Source organism: Rhinatrema bivittatum, chromosome 8, assembly GCF_901001135.1.
Source record: "Rhinatrema bivittatum chromosome 8, aRhiBiv1.1, whole genome shotgun sequence".
Lineage (NCBI taxonomy): Eukaryota > Metazoa > Chordata > Amphibia > Gymnophiona > Rhinatrematidae > Rhinatrema > Rhinatrema bivittatum.
Genome location: NC_042622.1, coordinates 53,871,213 through 53,891,831, shown reverse-complemented (window position 1 = coordinate 53,891,831; position 20,619 = coordinate 53,871,213). Strand labels below are relative to the sequence as shown.

General features: G+C 44.3%; 1 protein-coding gene across 6 annotated transcripts in view; it reads left to right on the top strand.

The window, feature by feature from the left end:
- Positions 1 to 236: 236 nt before the first annotated feature.
- PTPRT (protein tyrosine phosphatase receptor type T) overlaps positions 237 to 20,619 on the top strand; it is a 1,509,925-nt gene continuing 1,489,542 nt past the window's right edge. For 4 of the 6 annotated variants that reach the window (XM_029612345.1, XM_029612346.1, XM_029612344.1 and 1 more), the window contains exon 1: positions 237 to 551. In XM_029612345.1, coding sequence (XP_029468205.1) covers positions 482 to 551 — 70 coding nt within the window. In that variant the 5' untranslated portion in view covers positions 237 to 481. The remainder of the gene's footprint in view (positions 552 to 20,619) is intronic. The other 2 variants (XM_029612343.1, XM_029612347.1) reach the window with 1 other exon arrangement.

The following is a 20,619-nucleotide window of genomic DNA, read 5'->3' as shown; positions in this document are numbered from 1 at the left end:
TTAAGGACTTTTAGCTCTTACTTCCTTTCGGTCCTCCTTATTTTGGAACTGCCTCGCCTTGGCCGAGGAAAAGAATGAGTGACCCTGTTGTGCAAATGCTGGTTAAATTATGCCGCTCTCCCTCTGGGCAGCCGATCAGTGACTGGCGCATGGAATGAGCGGGGGGGAGAGGCAGCGCTGGCTGAGTCAGTGGGAAATCTCCAGCAGCGCTGGGAAGGAGCCTGCGCTTAAGCGATGGTGCACGAGTCGGCGAGGGTAGGCGTTAGGACTCGGGGGGGAGCCTGCCTCTCTCCCCCCACCCTCCCCCTCTCTCTCTCTCCTTTCTTCAATCACTTGGTGCTACACATCCGAGCGGGATACCGGCGGCTCTCTCACTCGCGCGCGCAGCTGTCTGGTCTCCAGATGCGGGGATATTTCCGAGGCGCACGGACACGGCTGCACCGCTGCTGCGCTGGGCAGGGAATGTGAAGCCCGCTGAAGGATGGGCAGGGTGGGCACGCTCGTCTTCCTCCTGCAGCTGCTGCGCGGAGCCGAGGGACAGGGATTCGCAGGTAAGTTCAGCCTCACCTCTCCCCCCTGGCTTGTGGGTCAAACCGGCCGCGGGGGGTGGGGGGACTCCGGAGTTAGCCAGCAAGCAGAAGCTTGGCGGGGCACTGCCTTTATGGGCTGCGGTTGGTCCATCAATTCCGTATTAAGTTTATATGTGTATGTATTTATTTATTTATTTTGCCACGGCGTTGACTTGTCTCTGGTGTTGACATCTAACCCCCAAATGAAACCCCCAACTCCCCTTACCTCTCTGCGAGATCGTTTATAGGTTATAAAGGCGCGATCGCGGGAGGAAGACGTCTCGTGGGCAAATGCATCCCCCACCTCATCCCCACACGCCCCCTTCAATTAACCTTTCCCACGGGCTGCTGCTGCTGCTGTCCACAAGTAATAGACTCGGTTGCAAAGTACAAAGCCGGTATTGAATGCGGGAAGAATTTTTTTTTTTTTTTTTTTGCTGTCATTTCAGCTGGTCTGGGAGAGCGGAAAAGCTCCCACTGTGCTTTGGAATAAGGCAGTTAGTCCTCATTATCTCCAGACAAGTGCGAGAATCTTTCGCCCTCCCCAGCACCGCTTCCCGTGGAGCCACGTGACTGTAAAAGTTGTGACTGCAAAAGTCCGCCCGCAGGCACCTGCGGGCGGGCTTGGCGCCTCTCCTCCTGCCTGGCTCGCGCCCCGTGCAGGTGTGTGAGCGGATGCGCCGCCCCCCCCCCCCCCCCTCCCCGGGATCAGGCGCTGCTGCCGCCGCACCCTGAAACGAGAAGTTGCCTGGCCCGTTGAGAAGTTCAGCAGCTTCCCCTCCTCCCGGTGTGTGTGTGACAGGCTCTGGCTGGCGGGTTTCAACGTTTGTCAGAATCTGCCGCGCTTTGATCTTTGGGGCCAGCTGTTTTTAGCCGGGGACCTCTGTTGCATTTCTTTAATAGTAGCCGTCTATGCCACTTGCTTGGGCATAGTTAGAATTGTTCCAACGTGACAGGTGCCCAAGAAACCGTATTTATTTATTTATTTATAGCTGTCTCTGAAGTCTTTCTGATTTGTATTTGTAAAGAAATGATGGACTTTTGCTATTATATGTTTTTTTTCCCTTTCGTTCTGGGGAATGCATTTCCTGTCGAACAGTCCGGGAGCCTCTTTTTACCGCAGTTTTAAACCTTTCCGCGTGAACTTGATTGGTAAAAAAACAAACAAACCCGCGGCTCGACTTGAGCAGCCCCTTTTGCCTGTAGCTGAAGTCCCCTCCTTTCCCGGGGATGGTTGTTCACAGATCGATAAGGTTTCGCACAGCCTTTCTGCTGCCGGGCAGTCTGTTTCTCGGACATGACCCTATCTGGTCAATATTCAACCACTCGGTCACTTATCATGCCCCTGGCGCATGGATAGCTTTGATGTACTGGCATCTGTTTTCTCCGGAATTGTTTTATTGTTATTATTTTAGCTGACGGGACCGGACGCAAAAGGTGAAGAATCATTTAAAGTAAATTAAATTAAATGATGTTGTATCTGATGTTGTTCCTTTCACACTGCTCAGATGTTCAATAGAGTTTCCCTGTGCTGTTTTTCTTTCTGATTGCTCCTGCTTTCAGACCGACCTTAATTTAAGGGTTACTGTTGTAGTGTATGGATTTTTCTGTTTTTTTTTAAGGCGATTGTCTTGAGTAACAGACTCCCTGGGTGAAATGCAAGAAGCGTCTCTTAATTCATCTCCTCCTAAGCGAATGACCTTGCTTTTGGGGGGAGGTGGGGGGTGGGATTCTGCTCTAGGTTGCATCTCCCGACCCCTTGCCACGCTTGCACGGGTGTTGACCTGCGAAATGCCATTCAGCGGAAGAGTTTTTGGCCCTGATCTTAAACAGTAACACATTGGAGCGCTTTTTTTTTTTTTTAATATATATAGAATTGTTTACTGTGGTCAATCCTATTAAGATATCCGAGTGCAAGCGAACTGATCTCATGTAGCTCAAACTTTGCTGACTGTACTACAGATAATTGCTGATACAGTGTTGGGAGTTGTCCTGGGATAATGAGTTCAAAAGGCTTTGCTCATAATTATTAATTTCTCGTGTGTGTGTGTGTCTTAGGTACAAATATTTAAAAATGTTGCCACCAATTATTAAACAGACTCACTTTGGGATACAATTGATAGAGTAGTCCCAAAATCGGACAAACTTTCCGGCTTGTTAATGCCTTCTGTAAACTGAAGTACCACGAAATCCACCTTTCCCTTATTTTTTTTGGATTAGTAATTTTTCAGAATTTCCTACCGGAGTGAAATCGAGATTAACCATAACAAAGGGCCCAAGCTCTCTGGGGTGTTTAACTCTGGTATTTTTATTCAATATTTTTGCATGGGTATTTCTGCCTGCATACAAAAAAAATATCAAGTATGAATACAGATAAAAACTGTGCTTTTTTTTTTTTTTTTAAAGGATATATGCTAAAGATGAGGGCAGGCTATTTTTTGGGGGGAGGGGTGTGGGAGTCTGAGCTACAGGAGAAACTCTTCTCCCGATTCTTGTCTAGTGCCTTCTTGTCTTATTTAATATTTAGGAGGTACTCTGCGCTATGTTGGGAGACAGATTTTATTATTGCATGAAATGTTTGTGATGTTACTTGTGGAAATGCCCAAACTATATTCTTCCTCTCATGGATTGGTACTGTTTTGCACAGTTTGCTATAAGTAAAATAGTGTATGGAAAGCTCTCCAGCACACAAGCGGGCAATATTGCCGCACACCTCTTTGGAATCCATTAGCGTGCCGCTGGGTGAAAGCTTGCGGCTCCTAAGCGCCGAATGACTCCCCCGGGGGAGCAGTTCCAGCGTCGGCCAGCAGGTGGTGCCATCTGCATGACTATTAAGGCAGCCGCCGTAGACCATCTGTGTTTAAACTTATTTTTAGCTTTTGTTTGAATGCCTTTTCTTAGAAGCTATTGTGGCAGGGGTTAGCTCTTTTTCTTTCTTTTTTTCTTTGATAATGTGAAGCACGAAAAAAAAGCCAGTTAATTTAAAAAAAAAAAAAAAAAAGATGTTTGGGACACACACTGGATGCACGTTACTCATATGTTTCCCTTTCTATGTATCAGAAATGCTAGTCTGCATAAAATATTGTAACAAATTATTTAAATGCTTTATATACACAAGTAGGAAAATATATTTTTAGGAGATGATGAGGTATTTAGATACTGCATAAATCTGCCTCTCTCTCTCTTTAGGGAATAGGATTCCAATGTAATTCTGTTCTTTCCAGTAATGTTAGCCCTGTAATTGGCAGCTTATACATGGATAGGTAGCCATCATATAGCTTTGAAAGTCAGATGCATAATGGGACCATGTGCATCATTTCATTTTGGTAAATGTGAATGTAGCACATTTACTTTTCAAAGTTTCTGCAAGTACAATTACCTGTACTGTAACTTGCAAGTAAAGAAAGATTTGCCTGGTTCAGAAGAGGAGTTCTAGAATATATCCAATTATGAAGCACTAATTGCTACTTTAACTCATAGTCACGCACTACTACTACTACTACTACTATATTACTACTACTACTACTTATACTGTGAGCATAGGACTTAAAGCCCTCAAGTCATTTGTAGAACCGAGGACCTGGAAAGGGATGAGCTCTTTGCTGATTGGCTGTACCAGTGCCCAGCTGTTAGCTTTTTGTTGAGAATCCGCAGGATGTCCTAATGCATGATGGGAAAAGACTCTCAGAGAAAACCCACTAGTGGTTTTGTATATATATATATATATATATATATATATATATATATATATATATATATATATATTTATTTATTTATTTTTTTAAATACTTTGCTACTCAATTTTTCTCTAGCTTGAGTGTGTCCATGGCAGGTGGTAGGTAACTTCCGGATGGTGTGTGGGGTCTTTATTTTTGTCTCGAACCTAAGGCTGGGTATGATAAAAACAAAGAGACAACTTTTCAATTTGTGAGTCGGAGGGAGGGAGGTACTTTTGCTTTATTTGGAGGGTTATGTTGTTGTAATGATGGGGGAGGGGGAGGTATTTGTTTTGTATCTGCATGCTACATGTTTTATTATATATTGTAAATTGTTAATTACTTAGGGACAGGCTGGAATTAGGTGCTATATGAAGTCAGATGATAATAGTAGAAGTAGTTTTGGGCTGTCTCACCTCTGGAGACCGTATACTTTCATGGGATGCATAACAAAATGATCGAGGAAGATTACATTGAAATTTAATTTAAAAAAGAATGAAGCACTGTAGGTCTGAAAAGCAGGTAATCTGGACCCAATTGTGCATATTACCCTGGATGACACTCTTTTATCTGTCATCCACGAGGTTTGCAATTTGGGAGTCTGGTTAGATTCCAGGGTCAATATTCATCAGCATTTAACCAGATAACTAGTGAGTTATCCAGCTATCTGCTGACTTTTGAATATTTCCCCTAATTATCTGGCTAAAACGTATTATCCAGTTAACTAATTATCCATCTAAAATCATGTAGCCAGATTACCTAGAGGCATTACATTAACAGCTAATTTATCTGGCTAACTCAGATTTTCAGAGTTGTCTGCATAATTTATCTGGCTAGCTCTGTTTGTGCTGTAGAGCTGGTCCGATAAAATTTATCCAGGTTACTTTGAGATAGTCGGGTATATTCAGCAGTGCGCTGCACCACTGAATACCCCATCAGAGTTAGCCGGGTAAGTTTATCTCGCTAACTTTGCAATCCGGCCAGTGACTAAACATGACCCCCCTAAATTGATGATGTGTCCCACAGTGCAGCAGTTCTTAGGTCTGTGCTTGTACGGCTGACTATGACAAGAAGACTATGGCTTTTTCTGAGTAAATCAGATCTGCTGACTGTAATTCCTGCTCCAGTAACCTTGCGATTTGAAATATTATAATGTATTCTGGTTTACTTGCGATTTATACTAGGAAATTGCAAGGGCATTATTAAACTGAATCTAGTGAGACAGCATCTGTCCAATAATAAAAGAGCTACATTAGTTTCCATTTCATTTTAAAGTCCAACTTAAAACATTCATCTTCACCTTTAAAACCTTGAATGGGCTAGAACCCAAGTATTTGACAGAACAACATTTTAAAGCCTGGTCTATACTTTGTGATCAAGTGAAGAGGCCCTGTTGTGTGTTCCCTCTCTCGGAGATCCTTAGCAGAGGTACATGGGATAACTTTCTTTGGTTCAGCTCCATGCTCATGGAATGCTATGTCCAAGAAAGCACATGTAACAACTGATTATTTGAGATTTAGAAGTACTGTGTAGATCTGGTTCTGGTTCTTCCAACAGGCTTTTAGTTATAGTTTATGTATTTATTTAAAGTTTGATTTGTATTCCATCTTCCCAATTACTTCAAAATGGATTACAATTCTAATCACTCATGACCCAACACACCACATACATTCATTCACAGGGCCAAGATAAGTTAGCAAATAATAATGAAATAGCTCCTCTTCCTTCTTTCTCCCACCCCCTAGGAAGCAGCTGATCATGGTGGGAGCTCCTGTTCTGCTCCCACTCGTTACTGCTGCCACTGTTGCTAGGTTCACCTCCTAGCTGCGTCACTGGAAGGGAAGAATATAATTCCTCCCCTTCCCCTCATGTCCCTTCAGACTGTGACATAGGATGGGGACTCCCCCGGTCCAGGGTGTTATTTGGCTCCTATAACTGGTCAGTCCTGGCTAATGCAGCCCTTCAAGATTCCCCAGCTCTGCTAAGAATTTTTATACTGTGTTTTTGTTTTTTTTTACATTTTTAGTTTGTATTATCTTATTGTTGGCATTTATCTGTAGAATCTTATGATATTTTAGTCAGTTATTGTTTTATGATCCTTTCTTATTGTAGGTTTTTATGATGGTTTATCTTGCTATTTATTGTATTATATTTCTATTTATTACTTCTCATAAGTGTGAGCTTATTTTTTGTAGAAGAGCAATTTATAGAACTGAAATTTTAAACAAATGTAGCACTTGAAGAATTTGATAGTGGTCACAGAATTTTGAGGTATTTCTGACTTCCGTGTGGCCGTCTGGCTAATTGTCCAGTCTTGGTGATATCCACTGATCTGTGTCATCAAATGGATAGTAAACACATGCTTTGGATACTATTACTCAAGTAATATTGGAACAGCCAGTAAAAGCATTTTCCCCCATTGTGCCTGGGAGTTATTGTTAGTTTTCATGTGGCTTCTCTTAATGGCAGTTGAATAAATCTGTTTCTTTACGCTGTGCCTGGTATATGCAAGTGATTGGTTTGTTGTGACTTTAGTAATGACACGTCACTCACAGTATCTGTATGGGATGCAACCATACTACTTAACAATCTGTCCTCCCCTAGAATCTCACGTTTTGTGTCATCCACTGTTCACTTCACTAGTGCCAGCCAGCCACTGCAGAGCCAACACAGATCAGATGAAGAAAGCTGAAGTTTGTTAAAAGAAAAGCAGCAATATAGTTGGGTAGAGATGATGGCATGATTTGGATAACAAATGTTTTGAGATGCAAGCTTTGATACTGCCAAGACACAATTCAATATTCATGTTTTGAGAATGGACCTTAGTATTATAGAGTACCTTTTATCTGTAATGGTCAGGACCAAGACCGTTCCATTTAATGAATATTTCTGATTCATTGAAGTCCTGCTCCCCCCGCCCACTTGTGGGCCAAACTGACACTCCTGTGACCTTATCCAGCTTAGCTAGTGGGCCTGGTGCTTTGCTAACCTGCTGTGGAGACTTTGAACTATTTAGTATGGAAAGGCTGCAGGAGCAGTGGCTTAACAAAGCACAGGACCCACTGGCCAAGCTGCTTCAGGAATCAGGTTGAGCCATAGGGAGAAGGGAAGAGTCGGACCATGGGGTATCCTCCATTCTAGATAAAATAATTTTTTGTTGGATAAAGGGTCATGGCCCAGGGACTGTGATTTTTTTTTTTTCCCCCAGATAATGGGAGTTTCCATTTAATGGCTCTTCCACTGCAGCTGTCAAAGCTTATAACTTCAGACAAGCACAACTATTTTATTACTTTTATTCTAAATCATATTTTTTTTTTTTTTGGTGAGCCAACATTTTACTACAGTTCTACTTGCTGAAAATTAAACTTTGTTCATTTTGCATCAAATGTCAGACAGTAAGATTCTGATTGCAGAATATTCCCTAAAGGTGCTGAAGGATGAATATGAAAAACAAATGTTTAATTTTCCTTGGCTGGTTGATCATAGTGAAAACTGAGCTAACAGAATGACAACTGGGTGACCTCCCACTCTCTGTGTAGTTGTGATTCCAAGAAGTGAACGATCTTAAGGATCAGCAAACATTTTGAATCCTAATTCTCTATAATTTCTGGTAGTTCATTTCAAGAACCGTTGAAGTAAAAATGACTTCCACACTTCTGAGAGCATATCATGATATAATCCCTAGAAAGATTCTTCTGCACGTGGACATCTGTAGGAGAACACATTTAGATTTTGTCAGTGCTCTTTTGCTGGGGTTAGTGCTTTTCAAGTGCAAGAAAATTGCAACCATATTCTCTTTCTATGCACTGATTTCTGTAGATGACATTTAATTACCAAATGCACACTTTATCTAGGAGTCACTTTTAGTGGCTTTAGATGCCTAACTTTGGGAGTTAAACTCCAAAATTGGTTCATTTGAAAACAGACTAGGGCTGAATGCCTAAATTTAGATTCCTTAAAAATGGGATATCCTAAGGGGTGGAACTGCGGTGGGTGGAGAAAGGTTTAGGCACATAACACTGAGTCTCATCAGATAACTACATTTGTTACCTAAATCTAGGCAAATGAATTACAGGTTGAAATTTAGGGCTTTAAGTTTCAGGAACCTAAATTTAGGTATATTTTCAGCAGAAAGTCACCCAAGTTTGGATGAAAAGTTGGTAGGTGGTCCATTTTCAGCCACCAGCTGGCTATCAAACAGGCCAATACAGTAAGGGCGCGTAAGAAAAAGTGCGGCAGTGCCGGGCACCCGCTCGTTTGCCGCGCGCACAGTTCGGATCACATACCGCTTGATATAGTTTTTAAATGGCATGCAAATGCAAGCCGCGTCCAAAACGCGTCCATGAAGCGCAATCCATTTTACCGTATAGAGCGCTATACAGCGCCTATACAGTATCCTGGGTGCACTGGTACCTGTCATTTCAAATGTCATTTCAATGACATTTGAAATGACAGGTACCAGGAAGTGGATGGTTCTCCTACGCTCGAGCATCGGGGAGCCCCAGTCCTCTCTCCCCTCCTCCCGAGGCGCCCACCGTGGCTCCCCTGCCTCCTGGGGGCAGCGAAAGCGGCTTCCAGCAGCCCCGCCGGCGAAGGTGCATGAATGCACGTCCAATTTGGGCGCTCAAGCAGCGAAGGCGCATGAGCGCACGCCGTGACCTGAGCGGCCCGGATGGATGTCCGAGGTCACGGAGTGCGCTCATGCGCCTTCGCTGCTTGAGTGCCCAAATTGGTCGTGCGTTCATGCACCTTCCCGGCAGGGCTGCTGGAAGCCGCTTTCGCCGCCGGCTGCCCCTGGGAGGCAGGGGAGCCGCGGTGGGCGCCTCGGGAGGAGGGGAGAGAGGACTGGGGCTGCTGGAAGCATGCAGTAAGTTTACTTTTGTTACAATTTCTATTTGCTTTAATAACATGTCGAGTCAATTTTCGCCCTGCGCCTTGCTTCGGGAGTGGGGGAGAGAGGACTGGCAACCCCCGATGGCCGAGCGAAGGAGAACCAGGCCCGAGCGTAGGAGAACCAGGCCACACCATGTTACTCGCTTGCTCCAACCCACCTACTTATTTGACCGCAGCCTGCCTATTGCTGTCACATTCCTCTAACGCCAGGGTCAGGGTAGGCGGTAAATTAGCGGGTTAAAGACGCGGCAAAACAGTTGGTTAAAAAGGCGATAATCTGGCTGCACGTTACTGTATGGGAGGGAATAGCTAATCCGATCGTTTACATATCATATACATGCCGCGGGCGGAAAGGGAAATGCGTCGATTTAAAGAAGCGGTAAAGATTGGTAAAAACGGATAGTGAATTGCGGGTTAGACTTAAGCGGCCAAATTGTGGGTAGAAAGCGGGTTAGAAACAGGGTAACCGTGGCTGTGCTTTACTGTATCGGCCTGAAAGTTAGCCAGATAAACTTATCCAATTAGCTTTGCTTGGATATTTAATGGTGCAGCTGCATTGCTGAATATACCTTGCTATGTCAAAGTTAGGACTGTCTTCGGCAGTCCTAAAGTTAGCTGGATAATGCAAGAAGTCAATATTTATCTGGCTAATTTGGCTGTAGAGCTAACTCCACCCTAGAATGCTCACAAGCTAGCCGGATAACTTTTTAGACTGAAAAAAATTACCTGGATATCTCGGGGCCAACATTTGTCCAGCCAAAACATCCATGCAAAAGAGTTGGTAGGGTCATGGCCCCAGTGGACCACCCCCTTTTGCTGCCTATGCCCACCCTGGCAACAAGCTGCTGACAGCAGCTGTGATGCTGCATGGCCGATGACCCACATCATGTAAGCCCTGCAATTTTAATACAGATCCTGTAAGCAACCCAACACGACAGATATGGGGGGAGAAATGCAAATGGAGCACCAAACTCTGTGATTACTGGCTCATCATTTATTGCCTGACAGTACTTGCCCTAATCTGTTTTGGCCAGCACCAACACACACTTATAACAACACAAGTATGTTTAAGTAAAGCTCAATTTCCTCCAGTTACTACTCACTCAGCTGTCACATGGTGCTGAAATACATGCAGCATTTTCTGGTGATGTTCAGCAGGTATCAGCTAATGTACATACAGAATATATATACAATCTCTCTCTCCCTCCCTCTCTCTCTCCCTCTCCCTCTCTCTTTCTCTCTCTCTCTATATATATATATATGTGAATCTATTCAGATGGCTGAAGAGTTTGCTGACCAGTTCTAATTGTTCATCTCATAGATTTAATTTTATATATCCAGTTTTATTAAAATGTTTATTCCTAAATATTGACAAGGATTGCCAGAGTAATGCTGCATAGAAACTTGTATTTTTTTCCAGCTAAAATCATTTATTAGAATTTGCCTCCAAGATGTTTTATGAGCCATTTGGGTTCCTCTTCATATGTGGTTACAATATTTTGATACTCTTTTTACCTTGCTAATTGAAAAGAAGAGATTAACCCACTAGTATTGTGATATCTGATTCAATACATGTTCTGTTCCCAAGTCAGACTGCTTTTAAAGGTGAACAGTCATCACTGCAAAACTCCTTCTATTAAGAAAAAATTATCATATATATACTACATGCATATACTATGTAAAATCAGTGAAAGCAGGAGAACTGGTTTAATTATTTTAAGTAAAGATGGGCAGACTGGTTTGGATTAAATCTGAATTGGGGGTGGGAGGGAGAGGGGAATGAAGAATATTGGTCATTAGATTTAAATCCAGACCGCTGGCAGCTTGAATCTGCTCCATTTGGATGCAGATGTTCTAAGATGTTTAGAGGTCCATATTCAAAATAATTTAGCTAGCTAACTCAAAAGTTAGTTGGATAAATTGTGGACTTTCTGGGGCATAACTGAGAGGTGAGGAATTAGCCGACTAAGCTAACCAGCTAATTCCAGTACTCAGAGTTAGTCAGATGATTTAGCTGCCTAAATCTGGTCAGGCCAAAGAGCTATCCTAAAGTTAGCTGGCTATAGTCAATAGTATGGCTGCACTATCCAATATACCTCCAGAGTTAGTCAGATAAGTTTATTTGGCTAACTTTGCTATCTGAACTATGTCTGAAAATGGACCTTATGGCTTTTCTATTTAAAGTATCCACAAATTCTGAGAAACTGTGAATATTTCAAAATAGTTTTAAATCCATCAATAGTTACATAATTCTGAGCCAGAGTTTGTAAATCTGGATTTTTCATAAAAGAATGCACAATAAGTTTAACATTTGTGACCAGAAGCTTTCCTCTTCATAGCCCTAGATTAAATTAACCAAGCTGTTTGCAAACAGTGGCATATTTCTGACACCTTAGAGCAAGCTTCTGCCTTTTCCTAGAGCAGTAGTCCTCAATCTAGTATCTTAGCCTAGCCAGTGTAGTTCGAATATTTGCATATAGTGGGTATAAGAACCTAATTGATGCACGCAGATATATCTAGTGAATATAATCTGAAACCAAACCAGATAGGATGCTCTGGAGCACTGAGCTGAGAACCATTGGCCTACAGCAGGAATGCTGAGCCTTGGACCTTGAGTACCACAAACAGGTCTGGCTTTCAGGACTTCCACAATGAATATTCATGACAGAGAACTGAAGACATTTGATCTAACAACTAGGTTCATTTGCATTGTTTGGTTATCCTGAAAACCTGCACCATTTGCAGCACTTGAAGACTAGAGTTCACCATCACTGGTCCAGAGGCCATTGCTGGAGAAGAAGGGAAGGCCTACAGCTCCCCAAGAAATTCACTCATGCCTTCTCCTGATCCTGGCCCATCTACACCTAGAGTTCCTGCTTGGTAGCAAGTAGTAGAGAGATGTGAAAATATTTCCAGTAAAAAACCAAAAAATATTTCAGGCATTTTGCCATTGAAATTTGTTAAAATCTCAATATCTGCTGTTTTTACTTTTCTTTGTTATACCATAGACTTTAATTAGAAAATGTTTATACAAAGCAGGCAAAAAATATTGAAACATAATTCTTTTGTTACAATTTAATTTTCTAAAGTCAGCGACAAGTTATGGAAACGGAGAGTTTAACAATTATCCACCCACCCTGTAGAAATTCACAAATTTTATGAATTGGCAAATGTAGTGAAAGGAACGGGGACAATATCTGGCGCATGAGTTGCTGGAATTTGAGTGGGAGCTTCAGGTGCCAGAGGGAGCTTGGGAGAAAAACTTAAGGAACAGGGAGTGGGATTTTCCCCTTTAGTGTTTGTTTAAAATGTCATTGCTGTCTAGCGATGTGCAAACGTACAAAAAGTTTGCAAACTAGTTGGGCCTGCAAGAAGTTTGTGGCTACCTTTAAATTCGTTTTGGCAAACTTTTTTTTGTTTTGTTTTGTTTTGGAGCTGGCCCGGTGGCTCACGTGCAGACACTCCCTGGTTCATTTCCTGGATGGAGTGTGTTTTATATCCCAGGTCAACTGGGACTGGGTGGGAGTCATAGTCAAGTCTAAGGGTGGCACCTGTTGGCCAGATTTGGAGCCCATGATGTAGGGTTCTGGAAGGAGTCTGGTTCCCAGCCTTAAGACCATTGCTGCAATGGCCAGACCAGAAACAGGGCTGGTGCTAGTCTTTTTGCTGTTCTGTGCGAACAGTTATTGTGCTGTTTCTCCCCCCACCCCGCATATTCATTTAGTGTCTGTCTTGGGCCCACCAAAAAAAGCCCAGCTCCTTCCAGCAACCTAAACTTAAAAAACTGTCACCCCCCCCACCTCTGCGTCTTCACTCCCTTCACTGGAACCCATGGCCAGTGCGAGAGTATTATGTGCCGTAGGCGAACCTTATACCCTTGTATTCCACCCCCACCCTCTAAACATACACAGTTTAAAATATGCATTCATAATAACAGATTTTACATGAAAAAGAATATTCAGAGTATATTCAGAGAATATTCTGAGATAAAAAATATCACATATATATTATATTTCCATGCACTGCTATGGTTCCATCCAGAAAACCTTACAAATAAAAGACACTTAGAACCCATATGGCATTAGGACTACTGTAACCCATGTTGGGTGTGGGCTTGACCCTCAGAAAGCTATGAGTAAATTACAATTAAAATGTAATACGCCTCTCATACCAAAACAGCTCTCTTTGAGCTTTTAAGTTTTTAACTGCCAGCACTTAAAAAGTAAGAACCCTATGACTGAGAAGGCAGCACTGCAAATATTACTCTAGGCCTAAAACACTAATACACCTCCTATTAAGAAAACAGAACAAACCAAGCTGCTATAGATCCCTAAATGCTAGGAGAATACCTAAATGGCAGCAGAATATCGCTCCTTGGTCACACAGGCAGACCCTCGCCAAATACAGAAAAAAGAAACTATAAAAATAGAAATAGAAACAATCAGGCAAAAATTGAACTGGAAACCACAAGTAGTCAGACCCTGTGCAATACAACAATGGAAAAAGAGAATCATCACCAGTCCTCAGCCATTCAACAATAAAATCAAGAAATATATAAATACATAAATCATAATAATATAAACATTCTAATAAACATATTTTTTCAAAATAGCTGATGAATGGAAGATCCAATAATTTCAAACTCATATAAAATTAGTTTTAAATTGCCCACATACTAATAAAATATTTCAAAACAGCACACATCAAATAATATCCAAAAATTAAAACTAATAAGGATAAGGATTCATGTTCTCCAAACTTCGGAATTTATTTCCAGTCACCCTGAGATTGTCGTAGATTAGTGGGATAAGGATGTACAAGATTTCTCTTCCCTCTCTAATAGATATAGATATATATCTATACATACACACAAACATATGAACATATGTTCTTTCTCATGTACATGCTCCCTTTCACACCGACACACATGTTCCTTCTTACACACACACACATACGATCTCTCTCACACCTACATGCTCTCACACACATGCTCACAAACACACATGCAGGCACAGACACACACCTATACAGCCTCTCTCACACACCACACGCATGCTGACACACAGATGATACCTGTCACTCATACATGCTCAGACACACACGCACACAAAGAGACGTGGCAGGCCTGGTCTTCCACCCATTCAGAGAACACCCCATGCTTGGATACTACAACCTTTCCTGATTTAATCTGCATAATTTATTGCTCAAAGAGAACTATTTAGACTCTTACTCCATTATCCCTAGAGTTTGTTCTCTTCACCTATCTTAATGCTCACTTTGACACACATATACTCAGACACACACACACACACACACAGGTTGTCTCCTGCTCATACGCATATCAGCTCACTTTCTCTCTCTCTCTCACACACACACACACCAAAGATTCTTTTGGCAGCCACGGTCCCTCCTCTTCTTCACTTCTGCTGTGGGGCAAGTTGGTAATTACCTCTCGGCTTTTTTTTTCTTCTGGCTGCTTGACAGGTTGAGAGTACCGGGCAGTCCCGTAGCTCCTTCCTCTCAGCTCCACAACAGGTTGGGTGCGCCGAGCAGCCCCCTAGCTCCTTCCTCTCAGCTCCACGACAGGTTGGGTGCACCGGGCAGCCCCCTAGCTCCTTCCTCTCAGCTCCACGACAGGTTGGGTGCACCGGGCAGCCCCCTAGCTCCTTCCTCTCAGCTCCACGACAGGTTGGGAGTGCCGAGTGGCCCCCACTACTCCTTCCTTTCCACCATGCAGTGGGTTGGGAATCACTGGGTGGCAGTGGCCTCTTCCTGTTCTTGGCCTCCTGGTGGGGTCTGGTGGTGGCGGCATGAGTGGCCTTGTCTTCATCTTGGGGATGACTGTAGCCCCCAGGTTGCTGCCCCTTTCAGGCTGCCGTCCCGTGCAAGTGCACAGCTTGCACAGTAGGTTGTGCCGGCCCTGACCAAAAATAGTGGGAAAAATTCCTGTGTAGTGGTGAGTGAAGGCTCATAGCACCAAAATCCCAGCCCTGGGTCCAACTGAGATGAAAGCAAAAGGAGAAATGAGGAAATACGAGTACCCCTCCTATTCCACCCCCACACTCCACCACATACAAAGAACCCCTTTGATTGCTATGTTTATTTTGAAACATTTTGAGATGCATATTATGATGAGATTAGGGGATTTTTTCCCCATTAACTTAAAAACTAGCAACTGTACCCGTTCTACACCCGGGCGGCGAGCCTTTTTATTGGCACATCTGCTCTTGTTTTGAGCAGAATTTCCCTAGAAATTCACTGTAAGAGTGTCCCTTCCACATACACACACCTTCATACAGGCTCCCTCACTCTCTGGCACACACACACATCCCCTCATATAGGCTTCCTCTCTGAAACCCACACTCAAGCATCCCGTGCACTCACCCTCTTACCAACCAAGCTGTCTCTCGCACTCCCTCACACCCCCTCTCCTCTCTCACACACACACACACACACACACACATTCTCTCTCACTGGCATCCCCCTCCCCTCATATAGGCTCCCTCTCTCTGAAACCCACAGTCAAGCATCTCCCCACCCACCCTCTCTTACCTCTCATGCTCTCTCACACCCTCCGCACCCCCTCTCACCAACCATACTCTGTCACTCCCCCTCTCTCACACACATGCTCTCTCTCTCACCGGCATGCCCCCCATGCTCTCTCTCTCACCCTCCCCGACACACATTCTCTCGGCATGCCGCGGGACCCGCGCCGTTCACAGCAAAGATGAAGGCCCGGCATGCCATTCACGGGACACGGGGGCCTTCCATTTTTGCCTTGAGCAGAAAATAGCAGCGGAGACCCCGGCATGCTGCAAACGGAGTGCGTCCCGCGGCACACGCTCCGCTCCGTTCGCGGCAAAGATGAAGGCCCGTGCCCGCCGATTGCGGCACACGGGGGCCTTCCCTTTTCACTGCGAACGGCGCGCCGAGTCTTCATCCTTGCCGCGAACAGAGCGTGTGCCACGGGATGCGCTCTGTTCGCGGCATGCCAGGGTCTCCTCTGCTATATTCTGCCTGTCCCGTGATGGCCGCTGTCCTTCGTACCTCTGGCGTGTTTGAGCCTCCAAGATGGCCAGGGAGCCGCCTGCGCCATCTATCGGCGGGCTGCGGAACATATGCGAGCACTGACAGACACACTACCAAGCCCAATATATTATGGATAAAACCTCAAATGTCGTTATCATGCTTTTACTTTGTAATATTTAAGTCTAGTAGCATTTAGCCCTATAGTAGCTGGCTGAACAGGTCAGTGTCTTAAACAAACAAGAGAGGACCTTGTTTTTTAAAAGGCAAATATTACAGCTCTTACAGTTTTAGCCCTTCATCCTTATGAAAAATTTGAAAGCTCAGCATGAGTAAGTAACTGAGCATTATTTGAGAACAACTGCTGTGCTGTGGAATTAGCAGCATTAAACTATGATCTGATTAGACCACCTGTCCTGCTCAGAAGGCTGGGGATATGTTAGCCAGCCTTATATGGTGTGCTTTTTTTTTTTTATAACTTAAAAATGTTGCTTACCATTGCTTGGACAAGAAGCTCTATAGCCCTAGGTGTTCACAAAGTTCAGTTTGGTGATGCTAAAAAAAAAAAAAAAAAAAAAAAGGAGATGGGAAATGTTCCCCTTCCTGCCCCTACAGAGCAGTCAAAATGTGCAGTTACTGCTGTGCCTGCGTAGGTAGTGTGTAAATTATGCTGCTGTGAAGGATAGCCCTGTAGAAGTAATGACGATATCAGAATTCTGTTTCATACATTTCAGGTAAACTCAGTTCATTAAAGCTTTGAGGTCCCCAACTCTTTCTTTCACTGCAGGCCCCAGGGTGGTTTGTTTGATTTAAGCTAAGGCTACAGGAGTAAATACCTTAAGTTTGCTTTATGAGGCTCTTTTCTCAGCATGGGGCAAAGAGTTCTTTAACAAGAGGTCCAGTTATTTCTTTGTAATCTGTTAAAATTAGAGGGGAAAGGGGAGAGGCTTTTTTTGTTTTTATTTTGCATTTGAGATTTAGAGCAAAATCAGCTTTCAAAGCTGCAGCAGCAGAAGAGAACACAGCTGAACGCCTACAGTCTGATTGCAGTTAAGGTATTGTTTTAATAATAGAGCAAAGCTAAAGATGGTTTTATTTTTATCTATTGTAGGACATTTTATATCCCTAACTGTCCAAGACAATAAAGAGAAATGAACAAGCAGGGGGAGGGGGGATGAATGTATTTGTGGGTCAGCAAGGCAGGAGAGAGAAAAAGAGAAATTGCCTAAACCTTCCATTCATTCAATAGAAAGGACTTGGGTTGGATGGGGTTAGAACAGCAGTTACAACAGCTTTCAACAGTCTCTGACCCTCCCCACAACCAATGTTCCACACCCAGGGAAGAGAAAATACTTGTATTTAAAATGTTCAAAATGACCTTCTGTATGTACCTGCACCCTATCATAGCTGAGGTCCTCAGTAAATTAAAAGATCCAAATCAGGGGGGGGCGGCTCAAGGCAATTTGCTGCCTAAGGCGAGGGATGAGATGGCGCCCCTCTTCCTCCTCCTGCGTCTTCAGTTTCCCGCGGAGGAGGGCGAGGCTCCTGCTCGACTTTCTTGCCGCGCAGCATTGGGCTTCACGTCTTCTTCCGGGGGCACGGGTGCCGATGCTCCTCCTTCTTTGAGCACGTGCTGCTCCAGTCCCTTTCTCTTCTGGCCTTCTGCAGCAGGGCACCCAGAGTTTTCGGGTGTCGGCCCGGAGACCCAGCAATTCGTTCAGGATTCCAGAGTTCTCGAGCCAGATACGGAGGGTTCCCAGGTATGAGTGTGAGGCAGCTGTGGCAAGCACAGGCAGTGTGAGGCGGACGCCACGGTGACATTCTGATAGGGGCATTTTTTTGCCGCCTCAAAATTCTGCCCCCTGAAGCGGCCGTCTAACTCTGCCTCATTATAGAACTGTACCTGATCCAAACGGCCTATGATATTATATAATCCAATTTTAGAAGTGTTGCAAGAGGCAAGATGGCTGTTGGAGTATCTAATGTGATGTAAACTCTCTGCATCTTGAAACTTTGAAATTATTTGCTTGTCCTACATTGGACTCCTTGACGTGGACTCTGGTTGGATACATTTATTGGAATTGAGATAATAATGGGGGTGGGGGGAGAAGAAGTTTGAGTCCTTGTAGGTGATTTTGGAGTGGGGCGGGAGCTCAGTTAGAAGATCTGTGGAATTCATTGATAGGAATTAGATATTGAAAGTCTACATTTTTGTTGCCTTCCCCGGTTTAGATGTCTGGGGAAGGCAACAAAAATGATAAAACAGATGGAATGGCTCTCCACAGCCTAGGGCTCTTTAGCTTGGAAAAGAGAAAGCTGAGAGAGGACATGATAGAAGTTCATAAAAGCATGAATGGGTAGGCACAGGTAAATAAAGGACAGTTGTTTACCCTTTCAAATAATACTAAAATGAGCGGACACTCCATGCAACTAACAACCAGTAGGTTCAAAACAAATTGTAAAAAATATTTTATTATAATGCGCAATCAAGCTGTTGAATCTGCTACCAGAGAATGTGATCAAGGCAGTTAGCATAGTGGAATTTAAAAGAGGTTTGGACAAGTTCCTGGAGGAAATGTCCATAACGCATTATTAGTCAAGTAGACTACAGAAAACTATTGCTACCCATGGGAATGAGTTACAGGATGCTGGGCTCGATGACCTGGCATTTCTTTTCTCATGAGTCTTCCTAGACCGGCCTAAAGTAACGCATTCTAGAAGATCTTATCTTCAATTTTTAAATGAGATTTATTAGAATTGGATGTTGTATTTCAATTGGTGTAGCCTTGCAAATACATCTTTTAAAGTATAAAAATTAATCCTATCTATTTTTATATTTATCTTGACTATCTGGCATAGTTTATTCAATCAAAAATTAGATCTGATGTATATCATTTGGAAAGAGAAATGGAAAGGGCACACGTTGGAGAGTGTTGCCTACTCAGAAGTTAGCCAGCTAAATGTTGCGCTTGGAGGTGGACCCTTGTCCTGGAGCAGTGGAGAACAGCTCCCTGGTCGGACCCAGGAAGCACCTGCCACCAGGTGGCGGAGCACAGGAGGAGACAGAGGCTAGCTGGAGCTTCACCATTGGAAGCCCGTGACCCCTAGGTGGAGCCCTTGGGGACCCAGGCCACTTGGACTTAGGTGGGCCTCGCAGGGTCTCCCTGATAGGAAGTATAAAGGTGTGCCCACCAGGATCAAGGGTGCGCGTCGATGTCTTGGCTGAAGGCCTGAAGATTCAAGGAAGGCCAGTACAGTGTCTGCGATGACAAGGCTAGGAGCAGGGCCAGAATCAAGGAGGCGTGGTCAAGGATAGCTGATGTTGAGTTCCAAGGATCAGTCCGAGAGTAGTCAGCCAAAGCAGGGGTCAAGTTCCAAGGATCAGTCCGAGAGAGGTCAGCCAAAGCAGTGGTCAAGTTCCAAGGATCAGTCTGAGAGTAGTCAGCCAAAGCAGGGGTCAGGTTCCAGAGGTCAGATGTGGTCAAGGAGGCAGGCAAAAGGTCAGTAACAGAGCGTCAGTCCAAGAGGTACTACCTGGGGGAACGCAGGAACAGACAGACGCTGGAACACGAGGATGCTGGAACATGGCTGGAACACGAGGATTCTGGAACAAGGCTGGAACAAGACTATGAGACACGGAGGCAAATTCGGTACGCACACGACCCGATTGCCAAGGCAAGGAATTGCAGGCAGGCACTTCCTTTAGTAGTACATTCAATCAGGGCGCGCCACGGAGCTTGGACCCGCCCCTGGTCCTATAAGGGACCAGGCGGTCCGTGCGCGCGTGCCTAGGGGTGGGGCCGATGCCACAAAGGACGCTGAGCCCCGCCATGAGACCTGGTACGCTGAGGAAGGCCTGGCGACCGCTGCCGCAGGACGCCGAGGCCTGGAGGAGCTTGCAGCAGCTGCCAGGGAGGCCGACCCAGGACCTGCAGTGGAGTTGGAAAGGTGAGCAGGCCCGTGCACAAGCCGAGTTTGGACGGGGCGCGCAACACTAAATTAATATTTGGGGGCTTATCCAGCTAAATTCTAGCTGGATAATAAGTTAGGTGGCTGGAATTTAGCCAGCTAACAGGTTTATTTATCATTTTTGCGTTAGGGCCTTAACGCTAGCATTCAGGGGAGGAGGGGGGGGGGGGGAGAGGGAGAGACCAATATGTAATTTTGCTTTTTATACCAATGTAAAAGGGGAACTTTTAAATTGGGGTGGGGTAGGCTTGGGTAGGCAGTTTTACATACACAGGTAAAAGAGTTGATTTGTACAATGTACTCTCTAGCTTGATGCACTCTCTACCCTAGCTTCAATCAAGCTAGGTAGAGTGTACACTGTACAAAACAACTGCTCTTTTATCTTTCATTGCTCCAAATGACAGACAATTTTCAGTGATGTCAATTTTGCTCTTCGTACCTCTGAC